Source organism: Varanus komodoensis, unplaced genomic scaffold (assembly GCF_004798865.1).
Source record: "Varanus komodoensis strain SLA01 unplaced genomic scaffold, ASM479886v1 scaffold23, whole genome shotgun sequence".
In the NCBI taxonomy this organism is placed as follows: Eukaryota; Metazoa; Chordata; class Lepidosauria; order Squamata; family Varanidae; genus Varanus; species Varanus komodoensis.
The window spans coordinates 10,148,788-10,165,161 of NW_025335627.1; the positions used below are offsets into that span (position 1 = coordinate 10,148,788).

The following is a 16,374-nucleotide window of genomic DNA, read 5'->3' on the forward strand; positions in this document are numbered from 1 at the left end:
CATATGACAGAAGATTGAAGAACCAATTCCCTTGCTCTTCCCTACCATAGTACCACCTTCCTCTCCTCATTTGGTAAATAATAGTTTATCTAAGTCTCATGCCTGTCTTTTCCTAGTTAAGTCTATTCAAAATGGAATATTAGCTGGGGACAGGTATGGCTTACTCTCTTTTCTCTTCATTAAAAAATCCATGTGTGTGCTTTTGACAACAAAAATTTGTAAAAATAATCTATGATTGAGAGTTTGAGCAATTCTTCCCATTTTAGAGGTAGTTATCCTCCACTTGATTAAAACCACACCACACAGATCTATTGGATGCACACTATAGCTAGGATGAAAAGTCCCACTGGAGCACAAGTTGGAGTCCCAGCTCTGATTTGAAATGTATCCTAAGGTGAAGCTGGGATTCTGAGAGCAGAACACTTGTGGTCTATTCTCATAGCTAGCATGATTCTTTCCGTGTTGACAGCTGCTCTTAAGTTACAATGCTTGTCATTTCTGCTTTTAATTAATAAATACCCCAGTGACATACTTGGGTTAATTAAAAGCAAAAATGATGAGAACAGAGCTCACACACTTGGCTCATCTCAACTCCTAGGTTATACAACCAGATCCATACCAACAATGACTGAATGATGCAGCTCAGCCTTGTGATCCTGACCATGTTCTTCTAAAATGGAAATGTTTTAAGGTTAGAGTTCTATATATTATTCTCTTGTCCTATCTCCAATATACTCATAATAAGATACATAGTTCTCTCTCACTATTTTTTATGAGAACATGGCAATTGGTCCAGAATTCTGGTCTGAAAATATATTTGAACTTTTTGTGCATTAGACACAGCACCTCATTATAACTGATTTTATTATTTTTAGAGACTAAACTATGCATCAAATAGAAGCCAACCATTTTGCAGTATTTTGTGCAACAGATAAATTAATCAACAGATGCCTGCATTCCATGGTTTCTCCTCCTGAAGTTATTCAATGTTCCTGCAGTACACAGTCACTTATTAACTGTGAAATAGGACTTTACACCTAAAAAACTATTTTCATATGCTGAATCACATTAAAATAATATCGATAGATGTACACCTGGAAAGCCATGAGGCAATCAACAAATACAACTTAATAGAAAAAATGCTTTAAAAGATCCTACATGAACAAATAAATTAAAGTTAAAAATTCATGAAAACATTTGAATTTACCAAACTCCCTCAAGCAGTTAAGATGACTGTCCACCCATACAGATACAAATACTTTTATGCCTATTCCAGGCAGCAGGTGGCAATATTATCCAATGGATAATTAATGTATTGCTCCCACACACAATTGCTGCATTTAGTTCTGTATTACAGAACTAAACAAACACTCACATATAATGAACAGGGAGAAAATCCTATCAAAAACACTTTTATAAACTTTTGAAAAGCCAAGCAATTATAACTAAGAATAGCCTATATTTTCTTTAAAACTGTAACAAGTACAAAGCCAGCTGCAACCCTTCAAATGCTAACTAAGTTGCCTGTTATGAAGTAGATGTTATTTTGCTCGAAATTAGAAAGACATCCATGTCAGAAGCTGTTCTTCAGGACAGGTATGCTATCCAGAATCATGTAACTGAGCTAAAAATGCAAGATGCTACTATGTCACAAGACAGATCTTGAAGCCTCAGAAGCTCATGTACTGCCAGTGGCATTGGCAATACGACAGACTACGGCCATTCTTCATAATTCTTCATACTATTCCACCCAATGGGTTTCTAGTCACTGGTGTGCAATTCTAAGAAGCAACACAAAAACCTAAGAACAGCTGCACTCAATCAGACCAAATGTCTATTTAGTCCAGTATTCTGTTCCCACAGAGACCAAGCAGATGCCGAGAAGAATTCCATAAGCAGGGCATGAGTGCAACGCTACTCTTCCGTTCATGCTCCCTAGCAACAGATACTCAGAGACATGCCACTGCTGGTACTGGCAGTAATATATAGCCCTTTGTATCATGGAGTCAATATATAGCATCTGATATCCTACATTTAGGCCACTAATGTTGGTGACAATCATTGCAGAGTGTAGTGGTAAATTAAATAGTTTGTGTCGGGTGACAAACCTCAAGAGCTCCAGGGGTCCACCCAGACAGCACCACACATTTTCCCTCATCAGTGATCTTCTGGAGCATTTGTGCCATTTTTTCCCCTGTCCTGACAGGCTGACATAACTCTTCTAAGACTTAATTAGTGCCAGCACCTTAAACTAAAATATGCAGAATTCTTTCCACTGTATTTTTGGCCCTATTCATTTGCATCCAGCCTGCTACCTTTGCTCCACCTTTCACTCAGATGCGGCCCCTCAGAAATCATCTGAAATTGAACTCAGTCTTTGAGTAAAAACAGTTCTCCACAGCTGGTTTATGTGTCATATGCTTAAGTACCCTATTTAACCTCCCCGGAATGTCCTACCATTCAGCTTCACTGAATAACCCCATGTTCTAATCCTTTTCTCTCAAGGCAGGGAGAAAAATTCCTTATTCAGTTCCTCCACCTACATAACTGGATTCACATCTATCAAGTCCCTACTTGCTTGTCTTCATTCTAAGTTAAAACACCTCCAGTGTTGTAACCTTTTCTCATAGAGGAGTTGCTTCAGGGCCTTGATTGTTTTGGTTGCATCTTTTGCAGCTCTTCAAGATCCTTTTGGAGCTATACCACTGACAATTTATTTTCAATTCCTTCCAATAACTGCAACATGAATTCCCTCTCCCCTTCTCACAGCTGCTGCACCCTGAATTGATATTTTCATGGCACTATCTGTCATCACACCAAGATTCCTCTCCTGGTCAGCCACTGCCAATTCAGGTATTGTCAGCATATATACACAGACCTGGGATTTTTTTCACTTCAACATGAATTATTTTACATTTCCTTGCATTAAACTACATTTGCCATTTTGATGTCTATTTTCTTTTCATTTACCCCTAAATAACTCAGCAAACATGGCCAGCTGTTATGAGCTGGTCCTTGCCCTCTTTTCCTTCTGTTTATCAAGACAAACCCATTGAAAGGAAATTATTTTACCGAACTTTAACAGATTACAGAGCAGATCTCTAGAGAGCCTTCTGTCTAACTTGAGTGAGAAGCATCTGCCTATGTAAAGCATTCCTGTTTCTAAACCGGAAACTTCCCTGTGGTCCCTCCCTTTCAGTAAAGCTTCTGACTCCATCCTCAGGGGGGTTCTTGTTGCCTGAAGGCTAGACTGGGAACACTGGAGACCCTCTAAATGGGCATTGGTCTAGTAGGGAAGTTGTACTTAGATTATCAAATCTATGAATTTACCTTGGTTACTACTTGTTGTTAACAAGTTGTTAAATACATTTTACTTAAATGATCATGCTAGATGATGAAGTGGAATTTGAAGTACAAGGGTCTTTGTACCCTTAAACCAGATAGTGCTTAATATTTTCCCCGGAAGACTGCTTGCTTCCATAGAAATCTGTCTGTGATTTAAGAAAATCAGAGTAGACCCTTCTTAGAGTGCCCCCACATACTTAGCAGATAATTACCAGATACTGGTCCTTTTCAGGGATGGCACCTCAGCTCTAGAATAATTCTTCCTAAGTCCATGTGCCTAGCACCTATTGCTATGGGTTTTTAGTGCCACACACACATGGATTGATTTGCCTAGATCTTTTCATTAATTATCCTGTTTCTTCTGGTTAATGCGCCAGACTTTTAATATTTTATGTTCTGCAATCCAGAGTTTGATTTTAGTCTTCCCTTCTAGTAGTAGAGTTGGTCTGTGGTCTTGCTTATTTTAATATTTATTATTTTATTATTTGCAAACTATCTTGAAAATTTTGATGAAGCAGGACATAATTATATTAAAATAAACAAAGAGAATCAGCATGACACAGCTCTAAGGACGTACACAGAAGGACATAAGTTGTGCTCTACAGACCAGCAAAATTTGTGGGATTTACATTGCAGACTTTCCCCCTATACTCTGTATGCAGAGGAACCACTTCACCATCAGACACATGCATGTTGGTGCTCTCTCTCTCTCTCTTTCACACACACACACACACACACACACACACACACACACAAAAGACTTACAGGAGCCAGCTCAGCCTCTTCTTCAGAAAAGTCAATGTGACATCTGGCTTGCTTGCTGGAATGTTCCACAGAAACAATATGCTGTGAAAATGTCAGAGGAAGAAGATGGGGAAAGGGAAAGGAAAAAAGGATGGGGGAAGGAACCATTTATTATCATGCAGGATAGGGGCAAGGTCTGGCAATATAAAAAATATTAACCAACATGTAGTACCTTTGCAGCTCTGGTAACCACATTGCTATATAAGGTTACCAATTAAAAGGAAAATCTATGTTTATTTTCTCCCTTTGGTCATCTTTACTAATCACTATTTTTGTTGTTTCATTCCATAATGAAGATTGAATAGTGCACTTATTCCTAGGAAAAGTTATGACGTTTAAGTTTGTGCCAAATGTACCCAAGATTGGTCTGTACATGTAAGTTTCATTTAAACATATTTTGGGCTGAGGTATAAAGCCTTCAAGTTTTACTGCTCCATTGGACAATTTCTTCAACATGAAGGTATACCAGGACACTGGATCCCAGGTACACTGGTGCTTACATGGCCAGGGTGGGCAACTTTTGGAGGTCTGCAGCCCACTTTCAATTCCTGCTGTGGGCCACAGGGTGCCTTGCAGTCTGTGGAATACCCCACCAAAAAGGGCCAAAACCACTTTGTAAGCATTGTTGTAAGCCGCCCCGAGGCTTCGGCGAATGGGGCGGCATAAAAACGTTTAAATAAATAAATAAATAAATAAATAAATAAATAAATAAATAAATAAATAAATAAATAAATTTGGGCAACAAGCCACTGCAGAGTGCTACAATGCTTACATTTAGCTTGTTTCCAAACTAAAATTAACAGTTTTAGCCCTACATAGCAGTTCCAGAGTGCAAAAAGAATTAAATGTAGTCCTTTCAGGCACTTTGCAGCCTCCACAGAAAGTCTGAATAAAGAAGGAAAAGTTTAAAAAATAGGACAGATACTAGGGGCTGTATTCAGCCTATAGGCAGCACCCTCACCCCATTATAATGCCTGGATGATCAACTGGGAAGCAATGCAGGTATGGCACAAGGAAACGTCTAACAAAAGCATGCCTCCTTGTACAACAGATTGTTTACTAGATTCTCTTTCAAATAAAGTCCAATACATTGGATAATCTAGAAGATACTCTATTTCTTATACAAACCTCTCACTTTGTTTTAATGATTCTCCACAAACACCAATGCACTTAAAATTTTATAACCGCAAGTAACTTTTTCCTCTGGTGGCTGGGCAGAGTTTAAGAAATCCACTGACCTATTCTTAAGAACAAAAATCAAATATATTTCCCTCCAAGTAAAAATTACACTAATAATTTTACAGCTGTAGGATATTATGTCAAAGGAATGTGAGTCCAGGTCTTCTGTACAACATATCTTTGATGAATATTTCCTTCCTCTGAAATCTGTAGTCAATATATAAGATTATATAATTGCAAATTGATAGATGACTGAATAATTCAACTGGAGCTGTTCCAATGGAAGAATAAAAGCTTTGCTTTTATTTTTGTTCCAGAAATAACAGATGCTAAACAGCTGGCATTCATCCTGCCAATAATGCTGTAGGCCAAAGCAATATTTCAAGATCACTGCTGATCAAAATTCTTCTTTTCCACTTCTAAATTAACACACAAACAAAATAGCACTGCTTATGCTAAACTACAACAGGGGCTATTTCAAAACTTGCACGTATTATCAAATTAAGTTTTTAGGTTTCAGTTTATAAACCAATTAAAAAGTAAAAATATCCCCTCCACACACCTCACACTGGTCTGAGTACCAACTTCCTCAGTGCTACAAAGCAAAAGTGATTCTCTAGATTTTTTTTACTTTTTTTTTAGTCTTTATTAATTACTGACCAAGTACCACTAGGTAAAACAGTTTTTCTGGACAACACTTCTAATCACTGTATAGTGGAAGAGATTAAAATGAAATATATATGGTTGAAAAAGATGGTTTCTCTTTTGCAACTATGAGATGGCATTTAGATTTTGAAATTTTCAGTAAGCAATAGGTGACTCAGCAATTCATATCAAACTCAAAGCGAATGGGATAGCATCATAATTTGGAGTAGTTTAAAAATGTTTGTCAAGAATAGTTACTCTTATGGTAGAATAAATTACTAATATTCTCAAGTTACTAGGGAAAGAAAATAAAACTATAATTTTAAGCCTCAGGATTTTGCTTCCGCTACACTTGACCCTTAGAGAAAAAGAGGGATACACTTAATACACTATTACAAAACTGTTTAACAAGAACATCACACCTATAATATCTAAACAATGGTACAATTGCAATGCTTGGGCATTATTGCTAGTCTAAGACAAACTGGTATGCACATCATGCTATGATGAGCAGAAGAGATTAGATGAGCTATCTGCAGTACATCCATCGCTTCTGCTTTTCCTCAGCTACCCATAATCAGCTCCTTCAGAGTACAACATGTGAATTCAGCCAGTGGGTTGCTTAAGGGATAAACAAACCCAAAGGTTAACCCTGCCCCAGCCAAATGGGCTAACCGTAAGGTTCACACATTGCACTAAACAGCCTATGAAGAAGCTGACTATGGGTTGCTGAATAAAAGCAAAAATGGCAGACATGCTGTAGGTGGTGTGTCTACTCTCTCTTGCTCATCTCTCACAGCCCATGGGGCTGTTTAAGCCGTGGCTACCATGTCATATGAATTACCCCCCCCCCCAAAAAGACCCAAGTATACAATGCAATGTGGAGAAAAACACTATAATCTGTTAATGAACTTAATGTCATTTAGCTAATTTGGGAACACAGTTAAAGAATTGTGAGCTTACATTTCTTTGAAATACAGAATTTGGACTGCATCAGGGCTTCTTTATTCTACAAATACAAACACCATAAATATAAAGAAAGGAAAATATCTTAAGTCTGTCAGAAAATGAAAAATATCATAGCTTCTGCCAGGGTGGATAAAAATCCATGATAAAAAAAGAAAATGAATCACACTTTTGTCACTTAATTTTGACCTGAAAAATAAGTAAAAATCACGTTGAACTTAAAAATACCATGGTTACAGTTAAATCTCACTATAAATATGCTAAGCATACACTTAGAGCCCCATAAAATAAAGCTGCCTGCCAGCATGGGCATTAATTCCATATTCTATAAGAGTTCTATTCTGTGCTCATGAGGAGGTGGAGTTGGAACAAAGATGGACAAGGAGGCAATTCAAGGTTGAATTTAAACTTTGAATTCAGCCCAGACTGGAACAGCAGCCAGTGCCAGTGCCATACACAGAAGACCAGTGTAATCTGTTCATGAGAACTTGTCTTCATCAGCATCCGAGCTGCCCTGTTTTGGATCATTTGAAGAGTCTAGAATGTCTTCAAGGGAAGGCCTATGTAAAGTGCATTGAAAGTAGTCCAGTCTGGAGGTTACCAGTACACGAATGACTGCGACAAGACTAACCTCCTTCAAGCAGGAGCATAGTTGGCAAATCAGCCAAAGCCGATAAAGGCACTCCTGGCAACTGAGTCCACCTGGGCAACCAGGGAGAACTCAGAGTCCAGGAGCATCTCCAAACTATGAACTTTGTCCTTTAGGTGGAGTGCAACCCCATTCAGGACAGGTTTCCAATCTCCCAGTTGAAATGGAGTTTTACTCACCAACAGCACTTCCGTCTTACCAGGACTGAGCTTCAGCTTACTGGCCCTCATGCAGTCCATTACCGAATCCAAACACTAATTGAGGTTAGAGACCTCCCAGTTCAGATGAAAATGAGAGGCAGAGCTGAGTATTATTGGCATATCGATGACAGTTCAGCCCAGACCTCCTGATGACTTCTCCCAGTAGTTTCATGTAGATCTTAAAAGGCATGAGGGATAGAAACAAACCCCATGGGACTCCACAACACAAGTGCCATGGTGCAGAGTGATAATCGCTCAGCACCACCATCTGGTGATGGTCTGCCAGGTAGGAATGGAGCCAGTGCAACACAGTGCCTCCAACTTGCAACCCAGTTAGCTGCTCTGGAAGGATACCATGGTTGATGGCATCAAAAGCTGCTGAGAGGTCCAGCAGAATCAGCAGGCTTTTGCACTCTTCCTGTCTCTCTCTGGCAAAGATTATTGCTCAGGGTGACCAAGGCATTCTCAGTCCTAAAACCAGGCCTGAAACCCAAGAGAAATCAATCAAGATAATCCATTTCCTCCAAGAGAGCTTGGAGTTGTAAGAAGATGTACAGATATTTGAAAACTGCACAAACAAGTAATTAAAAACTGTGGGCAATCCTGCCAAAGTGTGGCATGGGCATTTTGAAGCAGCTGCTCTTCACAGTCAAAACAGGAATCACAAATGCTGACTCTACAGCTGGCTCTTGCAATACCTCACCAGGGCCAAAAATAAACATTTAAAAGGGAAAAAAGCCATGGTGAGTCAAAATAGCTTGGGGTATGGAATGACTTGTTTCTCCCACAGCATCCATTGGGATATCAGTGGGAAGAATGATGGAGGAGAAGGGATCTATCAATCCATGGTGAGCCCAATCATCTATTCAGTTCAGCATGGGCTGTTTGCACAATAACTAACTATGGCTTATTGCCATATGTGAATGCATCCTTGCATAGGTTAAAAAAGATGGCATGCAAAATATGTACAGTAAGACAAAGAGATGCCAGATTGGCTTATAAGAATAAACAAGTGTTTAAATATTCTGTTCAGTTGTAAATTATCACAGCTTGGTGGCCAGACTGTTTAGGAAATATATGAATAGGTCTCAGTGAAAAACTTGATTTAAATCAATGATTTAGGATGACTTTTTCTTGGTAATTGAAATTATCTTGACTGAAATCAATCTACCCTGCTTTTTCCTCCCAGCTCAAGTTCTAGCTAGGCTCAAGTTCTAGAGAATACAGTAAATGAAGGAGGACATACTGAGATGCCAAAACATAATGGAAGCCTTCAGAATTAATTTGAAAACCTTTAATTGCAAACACTCAAGACTCAATTATGATTGCATTTTCAGCACATGTGAGACTTAACTTTCCAGACATGCATGAATGATGTTTTCCTATTTTCATGCCTTCTCTTAATGGCTTCCCTTCTTCCTAATATTATTCCCTCATTTCAAAAGCGAACAGGTAGATAAATGAGAAGTACGACAGTATGCCAGTCAATCATTTTCTTTCCTTCTCTTTAATTACAATTCTTGTTTTTTTCAAGTTATGCTTTAAATATAATTGAAATTTTCTTCTCTACGAAGCAACTTTTTGAAGCACTGATGGACCCCAATCATATTTATGAAAATAGTTTAATTAAATCTAAGAAATAACTATTAACACAAATCCTGTCATAAAAAGAGAAACCAGAAGAAAAAGTGAATTTTCTATATCTTATCAAAAATTCAACTCCCAAACATAACTGAACACAGAAATTATACCACTATGTCTATACTAAAATAGCACATTCTTAATAATCCAGTTTTATGTAATATTAATAATTGTATGAGTGGTTTTGTTTACATAATACATGTTAAAAACCAAGAAAACTTCAATCTGAAACCTAATGGGGACAATTTCTCATTGGTGGATGCTATTCCATTATCTCCAGTCACTCCAATCACCCTCTCAATAAGTCACTTGCTTTTTCAGCTTGATGTAGGTCAGTCCAGCTATCACTTTCTCGTTGCTTTCTCTCCTGAGGTAATGACCCTACTATTGATCCTAAGAAAGGCAGTGTCCAGGATTCAACTGCTTTATTTGAATACCCAATTCTGTCATGGTTGGCTAAGGGAAATGAATTAGGACACAACAATTGGGGACTCCCCAATCAAAGGTTGTGCCCCCCTCACCTTTTTAAACTTTTCTTTTCCACATTTCTTCCTGTGTGTGCAGTGCATCCCTATCCTCCAGACTGCTTTGCTAACTGAATGGGTCACATACTCTCATGAAGGCTGAGCTGGAAGGCAGAAGAGAAGACTCACTCACTGAGCAGCTTTATTTGGGGAGGCGGGCAAGAAGGAGATTGCGCACAAGAAGGAGATTGGACTGTGACTCTCTTTTGCTGCTCCTCCAGTCCTCATTTTACCTTCCCACCTATGCTAGCTTCTGATACTCCTGGAGCAGAAACACATGTCTGTAAAAATGGTTTGGTGTTCTACAGTGCCCAGTCCCTCCCCATCTTGCTTGCACCCAGGATCTCTGTCAAGGATGAGCTTGCCTCTTTGCCTCCAAATGCCTTCCTGAGCCACATTTTACTAGGTAAAGAGGCAATTGTAGGTTTAAAGGCAGTGGTTTTTCTGTGTTGTGATGTTCAGACTACCTCCACATCCATCCTCCCTGCACTCAGGACCTTGACGAACTGACTGGCCTCTTTCCCTTTGTCCAACAAGGGTTTCTGCTAGAACAGAAAAGAGAAGTGTGAGTTCAAAGGGACATTTGTGTGTGCTGCAGTGCTCAGATCTCTCCTCCCTTGCAGTCAGGATCTGTGTCAAGTGACTTAGTAGTTTGCCTTTGTGTGAAGTGGGTTTTCTGCCAGAGCCTTCCTACCCTCATTTTATCTTGGATAAATTGTCCTCGCCAGCTCCACATACCACTGGCTCTGCCAGCACTAAGCCCTCCTGTCCTCCAGCCCACCTGCCACTGCAGCTTCATATAGGGAAGGTGGGATGTATGCCCACACCCCCAAGCATAAGTAAACTTAAAGAAAAGTGTTAGACTGAGCATTTCTAATCGGCAGTAATTACAAGAATCCAGTTAGCACATAAACACTATGGAGCAGTGCTTGAGACTGACTGGGAGAGGTTTAAATGATTGAGTTGTGCTTAATGAATCAGGGAATATTCTCTTTCTGAAATCTGAAACATTATTTTTACCTATTAAGAAAGTTAAACAAAATGAATGATTTTAATGCTAAAGTACACTATAGTATATTCTGCAGAAGCATCAGCTAACCAAAGTGCCTCACAGAAAAGCAGTTGTAGCTTTGAAAATGCTCTCTATAGTAAATGCTGGAATATGCCAAAGTCTCAAGTGAAAAACGGGATGCAGATTCATTCTGAATAAAATGGAACAAGATGGGCAGCACCATCAAAACTGATGATAGTAACATGTTTTTCTCACAGTACAGAGGACCAGGTATCAATCAGCAGGTACGCGTTCAGTTTGTCCAATTATCAACATTTTGGGAAACAAAGATTTATGTGAATTTCAGAAAGATGCTTCCTCAAAATTGTGTTCTAAATTTTTACTTTTAGGAAACCTTCCAACAGGATGAAATAGAATATATTAGAGGTTAAGGATCACAATAGCAAAGAAACTGGCAGTTTTGACCCCTAATTGCCCAAGTCATCAGCTGCAAAGTAAGAGGTTTATAGCAGGGGTAGGCAAACTGCAGCTCTCGAGGTTCTTTGCGCTTTAGTTCCTAAACCAGCAAAGAGGGTTGGACTGCTGTAAGATGCAGGGCAAAACACTGTAGGTTACAAGTTGCCCACCCTGGTTCATAAGGTTCAAGAACCAGAGGATAAACCTCAGAGGAGCTTTGGAAAGTTTCCAGGAGATATGCATGACTCCTGAAATCCTGTGATGATTCACTCTGACTTGACCTTCCTTAAAAAATAATCAGCAACAAACAAGGTCAAATGGGTCCAGATGACTAGCAGACAGGTCTTGAGACATACAGATTAACCTTTGCATGTTAGTGTTTTAGAATGTTTTAAATGATATTTAAAATTATTACTGTATTTGGTTTTACTATTCTGCTCTTGATCTTGTAAAACTTTTGAAGAAAAATTATTTTACAAAATTTGCTAGTAGACAGAAAAGTAAAAATATGTAATACTGATACAGTATCATACTACTGGGCAAATAATTTTGCCCAGATTATAAAGTTCTTCTTGAAACTAGTTCAAGAACAGAATTTGTACAGGTGTGCCCTCCACTAATCATTCAGGCTTCCTGTTTGCAAATCAACACAGTCCTTTGCTTAGGCACCACAAAAGTCATTTTTATTATGAACATTCAAATGGAACTTTTAATTAAAAATCACACTTTAACGCCTTTTTATGGTGAGATTTGCTATTAAATAAGTCAATGTTTAATTTTGACCAGGTACACCACATCACCTCTAATCTATAGAGATTTGTACCATTAACAGCATGAAAAGAAAGGATGATAAGAATTGGAACACTCCCTCCCCACCCCAATACACATAAAAGCACAATTTTTCTGTTAAAAGTCTGCAGCCAAAGAATGGTTAGATTAGTAAGTGACATTCAATGCCTACACATACATCCTATGCCCTTAAGACTGTCAGGTTCATAATGGTGTAGTAATGGTAGAAGCTGGCTTAATTCTCCTTCTATGCAAAACCTAAAGAAAGATGAACTGTCTTACATTCCAGACCAGGAAATTGTCCTCTTGCCTAGGCCTTTTTCAGGCTTCTTCCTCTTCCATCTTCCCTCACCTCAGACACATTTCTCTCCACGGCATGTTCTGTCCCTTTCTTTTCATCGCATGGCCTCTGAGTTTACTTTCCCCTTAGCTTCCCAGTTTGCAGAAGACCCTCACAGTTAGCTTTCCAATTGTACACAGCACCTCCTTCCTTGGGACCTCTGTGAAGTTTTGATCCCAACTAATCATTATCCACTCTTTCGTGTTACTCTTTGAATAGCTGGAAAGTTCCATGTCACGATACTGCCTCAGCCAGCAGCAGAGGGCAATGCAAAACAGACTGAATTGATACAGCGAAGTATTTATCCACTCCAAAACCATGCGAGAGACTAACATGTTCCCACAGAAATTATGTTTATTAGCATAGAGGAAGGGATGCCTGTGTTCCCTCGTGGAAATCTTTATCCAGTTCCTTACATGTGGGAATAAATAAGCAGTGCACTCATGTGGTTACTGTTCATAAATAAAAGGACTAAGCCTGTTCAGGTTATGGATACAAGTTCTGTTACCTTGTCCTTATCCATTATACTTCTGAGCATTTAAACAAGTGCCTTAGTACTTCAGTGGAAAACGTAACAGCATGATGTCAGAGAAAGACAGGAAGGTGGCAACTGACTCTAGCAAAAGTTTATATAAATGCATCGAGATGAACTAGTAAGTTGTTTTTCAAAACAAATTACTATGAAGAATGGATTGTACTTTACCTCACTAACAGGCTGCCCTTGTTGAGTCAAATCCAGTTCCTGAGGCCTCGTCACCTTATCGATGTCTAGAGAGTCCATACTGGAGGCTGCCGACGTGATGCTGGAGCGGGAGGAATTACTGATAGAGCGGACCTCAGCATCGCTCACAGTACCTGCTGATGCTGTTCTCCTATGCTGGGTAGCGACTATGGGCTTGCTATCTTCCATTACAGGCTGCTGAGCAGCTTCATCCATACTAAGAGATGCCTTCTCTAATTGTGCAGTAATGTCATCCAAAGAAAAGACAGCATGTGAAGGCTTTGTTACCCGACTAGATGATGAGGAGGACAATCCTTTCATACTACTGTGTTTGGCAGCAAGTCGGCTCCCGCTTGAAGGTTTCTGAGCCATTTTTCCTTCACTTGCAAAGCGTTTTGTTGATGCAGCGTTCGCAGACTGTGAGCCAATACTACTGAGCTCCTGCTCTATGGAACAAAGATCTGCCATGAGGGCATCAAGATCCACAGCTTCTCCCTGATTCAGGGCTTCTGCGGTGAATGACAAGAATAACAATCAACAATTCAAATTTTATCACTATGCCCCATTGCATTAAGCACCACACTGCACTGATGGCAGTGGTTTACCAGCTCTCTCACTCTGCTGCACTGACTTATTTCAGTGTCTGCTATAGAAGCCATATTGTTTGTGTTCCAGGGTATGATTGTGGGTGTACACTGTATGTGCTTCACTGACCAGGCCTGCTGAGACTTCCCAGTAAATGCATACCCTAGAATATATCCAACTTTCTTTTGTGTCTGCCCAGCAGTTGCAGTGGTAGGCAAGTTGCTTTTTTCACCACTTCCAATCTTGTTAATAAGGAGCCACAGAGACTCCTGGAAAACAGCCTGAAAATCTGTCAGTCTGCAGAGGCAGCATACAAATGACAATGAAACTGATCTACCAGAATATAAAATATTTAATACTTATTTACACATCCCTGCTGCCTAAGTTTCTAGTATTCTGTAATATTTTTCCAGTTTTTATTTTGTATCAAAGTAGAAAGATTTTCTTTTCCACTAAATGTTTTATAGCATACTTGTGTTATACAAAGTGCAACAGGTTTAACTGGACTTTTTGCTTATGTTATAACCTAGTATCTATTAAATGTTATTTTAAATCATGCTATTCAAAATTCACCTTTTGTTCTTTTCACCCACTCTTCATTTAGAAACAAATTCTAGTTATGTTATTATTATAATTATTGCTAATAAAATATTCTATTTAGGAATAGAAGTTTCAACATTACTTAAGAGGAGCATCTGGCTCCTACACTAAAGCATGCCCTATGAGTCCTTGCTTCTGTATCTCCAGTCATGAAATGACTTGATGCGTATTTTCATTATTGTGAAGAGTATTAAATAACACTAAAACTTTGTTCAATGCCAATCATACCACTTTCCAAACCTAAATCTAATATAAGGTTTAAAAAATTATGTGTTCAATTGCATTTGAATACTTGAGGGTGCCATCTAATGGGGGTTCACACTGGATGACTTCAACCCTGAATCCAGAGGATGAGGGGAATCCAACTGAGCATGGGGGGAGTGCAGAGACTAGGATGCCTCTGTGCTTTTCCCCCACTTCAAAAGTCATCGACCATTTGGGCAATGTATGTCTTGCAAGGAGGCACCAATGGAAGCACTTGTACCCTGGCAGAGCCTCCCTCCTTTTGGTCCCACCCAGCACAGAAGGGCCCACATCAAGGGTGGAGGGAGAGTGCTCCATGGGCAGACACCAACATATCTGTGACCATCAGGACAGCATGTAGTGGTCTAAAGCACAAGGCAAAACAAGGCATTTTGTATAATAGCTAGATCTACCATTTATCTTCCATCTAAGGCTTAGCTATATATACTGTTGTTCTCGCCACAAGAGTCCTCTCTTTTTACACATTTTGGGATAAGATCTTCAGTCTGACTCAATATTTCAACCAGCCTGTCCCCATTCCATTTAGAGTGGGATATTTTATACCAAATCAGATTTATGATCAATTTCACTTTAAGTATATTCTATTACAGTTTTCTATTATAACACACACAGCACTTTCTGCATTAGATGTATTTTATTTGTAACTATTTTTTCCTATTGAAAATGGTTTAGTAATACATCTTACCATTCAAATTGTACATGGAAAACCGATAGGAGAAGTTGGCGATATTAGTCTCCTGACGAAGAGGGGATCTCTTTACTGGCTCCATGGGCTTGTCTGTATCCAAACTCTAAAAGAAAGAATTTTGGAAAGAAAGTCAAGTTGCATACCTGTAACTATCATTCTTTGAGGGGCATCTGTGCATTCACACATGAGTGCTGTGCCTGTGCAGTGCCACGTTCAGGAAGATTCCTCTAGCTAAACCTAGAATTTTTGGTGGAAGTCCCACCCCTCTTCTAAATTATATAAATAGGTGGGATCTCGCCATTTTCTCAGTCCAACTGGAGACCCACATTTGCCCTTTTTTCTAGGTCCCTAACTGTCCTGTCACTATGTAAACAGTAGGTAAAGGGAGAGAAAAATCAACCTCCAAAACCAGAGTGGGAATGGCAGATGGGTTGTGTGAATGCACAGAAGACCACTTGAAGAATGACAGTTACAGGTATGCAACCTGTCTTTCTTCTTAATGGTATCTGTGCATCAAGCATACTCTTAAAAGAGGTGAGAGGTGTCTTTACAGGAGAATAAATGACTACATAGCCCGACCAAAGGAACAGTCCTGTCTGGCTCTCACATAGAGTCAATAGTGGTGGACGCACACGGATGGTGTTGACCATGTAGCTGCTGTATGGAACGAGTCTAACTGTAGTCCTACAGAGAGGGCTGCCAGTGTCCCTGGTGGAATGAGCTCCAGGACTGTCTGGCAAGTCCAAGTCTGCCAGGTGGTATGCTAATTTGATCGTCTACTATGATTCTGTGCATGAGGCGTTGGGCTGGCTCACCTTTGGATTGGTGTATATATTTGACAAACAGTCATTTTGATTTGTGTACCAACTTGGTTCAGGACTGATAGAAAGCTAACACACTGCAAACTTCAAGCATGTGCAGTGCCTTTTCAATGTCCATAGATGATGATGGGTAGGATGCTGGGAG

At 39.4% G+C, this 16,374-nt stretch overlaps 1 protein-coding gene across 2 annotated transcripts in view; it reads right to left on the reverse strand.

Annotated features, from left to right (window-relative positions):
- RAPH1 (Ras association (RalGDS/AF-6) and pleckstrin homology domains 1) overlaps positions 1-16,374 on the reverse strand; it is a 93,564-nt gene that overhangs the window by 31,166 nt on the left and 46,024 nt on the right. The window contains exons 3-5 of one of the 2 annotated variants that reach the window (XM_044431891.1): positions 15,406-15,511; positions 13,254-13,780; positions 4,111-4,191 (exon numbers count right to left, since the gene is read on the reverse strand). In XM_044431891.1, the coding sequence (XP_044287826.1) occupies positions 4,111-4,191; positions 13,254-13,780; positions 15,406-15,511 (714 nt within the window). The remainder of the gene's footprint in view (positions 1-4,110; positions 4,192-13,253; positions 13,781-15,405; positions 15,512-16,374) is intronic. The other variant, XM_044431889.1, reaches the window with a different exon arrangement.